The sequence below is a fragment of the Lolium perenne genome, chromosome 4 (assembly GCF_019359855.2).
Source record: "Lolium perenne isolate Kyuss_39 chromosome 4, Kyuss_2.0, whole genome shotgun sequence".
Lineage (NCBI taxonomy): Eukaryota > Viridiplantae > Streptophyta > Magnoliopsida > Poales > Poaceae > Lolium > Lolium perenne.
In genome coordinates this window covers 230889940-230895351 of record NC_067247.2, presented here as the reverse complement: position 1 = coordinate 230895351, position 5412 = coordinate 230889940, and the positions used below count along the sequence as shown (strand labels likewise).

The 5412-nt window shown below is 53.7% G+C and overlaps 1 protein-coding gene across 1 annotated transcript; it reads right to left on the bottom strand.

The window, feature by feature from the left end:
* Positions 1–1797, bottom strand: LOC127326152 (magnesium-chelatase subunit ChlI, chloroplastic). The gene is made up of 3 exons (XM_051353015.2): positions 1638–1797; positions 1465–1544; positions 1–1365 (listed from the first exon to the last, which is right to left on the bottom strand). Exons 1-3 carry the CDS (start codon positions 1735–1737, stop codon positions 310–312), a joined length of 1236 nt encoding a protein of 411 aa, XP_051208975.1. The 5' UTR covers positions 1738–1797; the 3' UTR covers positions 1–309.
* Between the last annotated feature and the right edge of the window lie 3615 nt (positions 1798–5412).

The following is a 5412-nucleotide window of genomic DNA, read 5'->3' as shown; positions in this document are numbered from 1 at the left end:
GGCTCAAACTCATTTATATTTTCAAACAGATCTACAAGAGTATAAGCATAGCTTAGTGATTGATATGGTTCTGTGCAATCCATTAGTTGCATCAGTAACTACAAGGAAGAGTGATGTGCGCGGACCATGTGCAGCTCATAACATGCATTCCCGACAAAGGGGAATGAAATCTACACTACCACCATGCTACAAGAAGATAATAAAGAATATAAAATGTTTGAAGCCTCTGGTGAAATAATACTTTTGAAGAGCCAAACAAAGGGCCTCCTGCCAACTTTGTGACAGAAAAACATTTACCTCGAGAATAATCTAGCCAAAGACTTCATAAAACTTCTCGACGACGAGCAGGCCCGAGTCAATAGATTCGAGAGGGTCCTTACGGAGCCGATGCCTCAAGCAGTTGGGAATAACAGTGGCGATGTCCTCGACAGTGACAGTGTCCCTTCCTTTCAAGGCAGCCAGCGCCTTGGCAGCCCTGTTAGTGACAATGTCTCCTCTGAGTCCATCGACATTCAGCTCGGCACACACCCTGGATATCTTGACGCGAAGCTCATGGTCGAGCTGCACAGAACCGAGGTTGCTCCGAGCGGATGTAATCTGGTCCTGGAGCTTCTCTTGCTCGTCCAGGTAGGACTGGCGGAAGGATTTGGGGTCCCTGTCGAAGCGGGCCCTTTCCTCCACAATCTTGACCCTGAGCTCAGCATCCCTGACCGTACCAACCTGCGCATGCATCCCGAACCTGTCGAGCAACTGAGGCCGGAGCTCCCCTTCCTCCGGGTTGCCAGACCCAATGAGGATGAACCGCGCCGGATGGGAGATGGAGATGCCCTCCCTCTCCACGGTGTTCCACCCGGAAGCGGCGGAGTCCAGCAGAACATCCACCAGATGGTCATCGAGCAGATTAACCTCGTCGACATAGAGTATTCCCCTGTTGGCCTTGGCGAGCAGGCCAGGCTCAAACGCCTTGACACCTTCGGTGAGCGCCTTCTCGATGTCGATGGTGCCGCAGACCCTGTCCTCGGTGGCGCCGAGGGGCAGGTCGACCATGGTGATCTTGGTGGTGGTGACGGGAAGGGTGTCGCCGTTGAGGACGCGGTTGCGGACCTCGGGGCCCATGACCTCGGGGTCGTAAGGGTCGGAGTTGAAAGGGTCGCCGACAACGACGCTGATGTCCGGGAGCAGGTCGACGAGGGAGCGCACGGTGGTGGACTTACCGGTGCCGCGGTCGCCCATGATCATGACGCCGCCAATCTTGGGGTCGATGACGTTGAGCAGCAGGCAGAGCTTCATCTCGTCCTGCCCGACGATCGCCGGGAACGGGTACACCGGCCGCTGGCTCTCCTTGGCGGCCTTTGCCTTGGTGTCCTACGCACATTACAGGCGGAAGCGCAGGTAAGTGGCAGGGTCTCTTGTCTCGGGTTGTAGATTCGAGCGTTGGACGAAGTGGAGAGTTGGCGGATTTACCTGCTCGGGGGCGGTCGGGGCCGCTACATTGCAGACGGTGAAGCGGCCACGGCGGAATCCCCTCCTGGACGGAATCCGGGCTGCGGGTGAAGAGGTGGAAAGAGTGAATTTTGGGGATGCTTGGAGATTGGACATTCGTGCATTTCAAAATAATAGAAGGGAAGAATGCGTACCTGAGATGGCGGCGGTGAGAAAGAGAGGGCGGGAAGTGGAGGCGGCGAAAAGGGCCGGCGAGGCGGCGCGCGCGGACGCCGGGGAGAAGGGGGAAGCCATGGTGGGAAGGGGAAGGGGCAATGGACGGCGGGTGGGAGGTGGTTTAGAGGGGATAAGAGAGGGATGTGGGAGATGGGTTGGGATAGGCCTGGGGCTGGGGGCAAGGATGCTGCGCGCGATAGGGCCCGGCTTTGGACTCTCCAAGTCCAGGGTAGTCTACTTTTCAGTTGCCACGCAAGAAACGGAAGAAACTGTGGACGTGCCAAAAGCCCAACCTCTCACAAAATATGGACTGTCTCACCTTGCATTCGCTTTCTAAGAGCTATCTCCATTCGTCCCCCAAATCGTTCCCCAAACCGTTCCGGATTGAGCGTTTGAGAAACGTGTTTCGTTCGTGCCACGTTTGAGGGACGTCGCTCTCCAGCCGCGTCCCCCAAACACCGCCTCCAAACATCAAAAAATAATTTTTTGAGCATTTTTATTTCAATTTCCACAAACTAATACATAATTGGAAATATGTTTTACACGAAGACATAATTAGGAACATGGTTTTCCACAAACTAATACATAGTTTGAACCATGGTTGACACAAATATAAAATATTGCAAAAAAAACACTAAACCTAACTAGGCCGTGCATCAAAGGTTTCATGTATTCGCTGCCAAGAAACAACACTCTTCATCAGTCGTCCTCCTCGTCGGTGCTGTCGCCGTGGTAGTCCCGGCGGCAGTGCGTCTCGTCGAAGACCTTGACGCTCATGTCCCTGTGGCACGCAAACTTCTCTCAGCCGATATGGAGCTACATCTTGCCGTGCGCGTTGTAGATCACGTCGACGATCCACCAGTAGTAGCCGCACGAAGCCTCCCGCAGATGCATCGTGCCCGGGCGGTCGTCGGCGGCGACGTACTCGGCGAAGGAGTCCGGCAGCCTCTGGATGCCGTGTGGTCGCCCTTGAGGACGAGGACGAACTCGAACAGCACGCCCGCCTCCACGTCCATCTCCGGCGATGAAGACGACGGCGTGGCAGGCGACGGCGAGCGTGCAGCTCTGTCGCGGCCACGACCACGACCACGACAGCGAGCACGGCCTCCGCCTCTCCCAGCCATGGCGTCGAATCTTGTTGAGATGGTGGCGGCTAGGGTTGGGGAGAGAGGCGCTAGGGTTTGTGTGTGAGAGGGACGATGAGAGGCGGCCCATTTTATAGGCCGGAGGGAGGCGGGGGAGCGGTGGCGCTCATTAACGCCGGCACGCAGAGCTAGGCGCGAGGAGACGCGTCGCTACGCCTCTGCGGGAACTGCTCCGTTGCTGCGCCTCTGCGGGAACTGCACCATCGATGCGCGCCAATAACTTCCGTCGCGAGGTAGGCGACGGTTAGGTTAAAATTTATTGTGCTGCTGACGGGTCGGCCCCGCCACTCCCCGCCTCGCTTTTTGGTGTGTCCGGCGTCCCCGGTGCGTCCCCTGTGGGGCGGGGACGGGCTCGGGGCGCCGGACACCGTATCGGGGCGCGCCGGACAAAAAACGGGTTTGGGGGACACGGTTGGAAGCGTTTTTTTTGTCCGGCGCGCCCCAAATAGCTTTGGGGGACGCGACTGGAGATGCTCTAAGAGAGCATCTCCAGTCGCATTCCTCAAAGCGTCTTCAAAGAAATTTGGGGCGTGTTAGACTAAAAATCGTTCCCAACCGCGTCTCCCAAAGCATCTTTTTGTCCGGTGCGGCCTGATACGGTATCTGGCATCCTGAGCCCGTCCCCGCCCCACAGGGGACGCTCCGAGCATGCCGGACACAACGAAAAGCGAGGCGGGCTCCTACCTGTCGGCGACTATCTCCATAAACTGTTGGTTCGCGCTTTTTTTCTCGTCACGCCTCCCATCCCTCCACCGCCGCTGGATTTGCCGGCCGTTTCGACGGCTGATCTCATCTGAGAGTCGGCACCGTCGTCGCGGCTGGCACTCTCGTTGGACGTTTCGCCGCCGCCGCTTCGCCAGTGCGTCCCAGAATGTGTCATCAAATCCGCCCCACCTCCGCGCACACAAGGTGTTCGTCGACTTGCCAGGTAGGCGCAATTGGCCGCTGTTCGTTGCCTCGTCTGCCGTGGCGCCATTTTAACCATTGATTTTGCTTCAGACATGGATAGCGACGACAAGATGCTTTTCCAACTGCTGGAGGACGAGCAAGCCTTCGACGATGACCTCCGGGAGCATTTGCTGATCATCGCGTCGCTCCAGGACATGCTTGACACCGAGGCGGAGATGAGGAAGAGGCTGCGCCGCGGAGGATCAAAGCCGGGTAGAAAGAAGTCGAAGCCTCAGCAGAGGTGGAGGGGCATACCATGCTGCAGAATGACTACTTCGTAGATGATGCAACACAGGCCGACATTTTTCAGCGCCGGTATAGGATGAGCAAGGGTTTCTTCATGAATATCCTCCACGGCGTTCGAGAGTTCGACCCCTATTTCAAGCTCAAGCACGGCCTTGTAGGCTTTGTCGCGCTCTCGTCGATTCAGAAGTGCACCGCCACCATGAGGATGCTTGCATACGGAGCACCTGCCGATACACAGGACGACTACCTTCGCATGAGTGAGTCTATTGCCCTTGAGTGCATGTACAAGTTTTGTCGAGTTGTGGTGGGAAAGTTTGGCAGAAAATGCTGCCAGAGGATTCCCTAGAATGCTTGAAACTACCCGTTTGCTTGACAAGGTATATACAAAGGGCGTCATGGATATTGTAGTGTGGTGCTTGAAGCTGTGGCCGATTATGACATGTGGATTTGGCATTCTTTTTTTGGCATGGCGGGATCACACAATGACATCAACGTGTTGCAGTAGTCTCCGGTGTTCAGCAGACTAGTGGAAGGGCATGCTACACCATGCAACTATGAGATCAATGGTGAAAGTGCATGGAGCCCCCATGTGTGGTTTTGGTAATTAATGACAATCCCTATGGACTAATGTTTCCATTGAGTTATATTTGTAGGAGTTGTCCATAGGCAATTCTTGAACCATATGTTGGCTTCAAGGTTTCAATAAGAAGAATTTGATGAAGGATATCAAGTGTCAAGTATGTCTTGAAGATGAAGATGAAGTGAGCCATCAAGTTACTTCAAGACATCAACATGTTTGTATTAGATTGCAATAAGAAGAAATTGATGAAGGATATCAAGTGTCAAGTATGTCTTGAAGATGAAGATGAAGTGAGCCCTCAAGTTACTTGAAGACATCAACATGATGAAGAATGAAGAAATGAAGTGCAAGTTCAAGATGAACCAACTCGAAGAGATCATAAGCTTGAAGCTTGCCATGGAGAAATGAAGTGCTAGTTCAAGATGAGCCATCTTGAAGAGATCCTTTGATTGACTCTTGCCATCCATATGGTGATCATGGATATGTGAAGTTGCGCCGAAGAAGAAGCTCTCTCATGGTGGTTTATGGGGGAGCAATCTACAAGACTTCGTCAAGCAAGCACAAGCAAGAAAGGCGTTCCATATTGTTGCGGTCAAGATCGTCATCATCGAGCTCAAGTGGAATGCGCAAGTATAAGGTTTGCTCTTGATAGGGTTTTCTTTCTCACCGGTCTCATAGTGTAGTTGGAGACCGGTTTATAGTTTAGTTGCCGTACTATCAAGAGGGCTCTCGAGTGAGTAACTCGATCGTATCCTTCGGATAGCTCAAACCTTTGCATCCTTGCATCATCTTTCTTGGTTATTATTTGTATCTTATCCATATGGTGTTTTAGAG

Coding starts and splice junctions, on each gene's coding strand:
- LOC127326152 (XM_051353015.2), bottom strand. CDS start 1,737: ATGGCTTCCCCCTTCTCCCCGGCGTCCGCGCGCGCCGCCTCGCCGGCC. Junction 1,545..1,637: donor TCTCACCGCCGCCATCTCAG/GTACGCATTCTT, acceptor CTTCACCCGCAG/CCCGGATTCCGTCCAGGAGG. Junction 1,366..1,464: donor CCCCGACCGCCCCCGAGCAG/GTAAATCCGCCA, acceptor TAATGTGCGTAG/GACACCAAGGCAAAGGCCGC.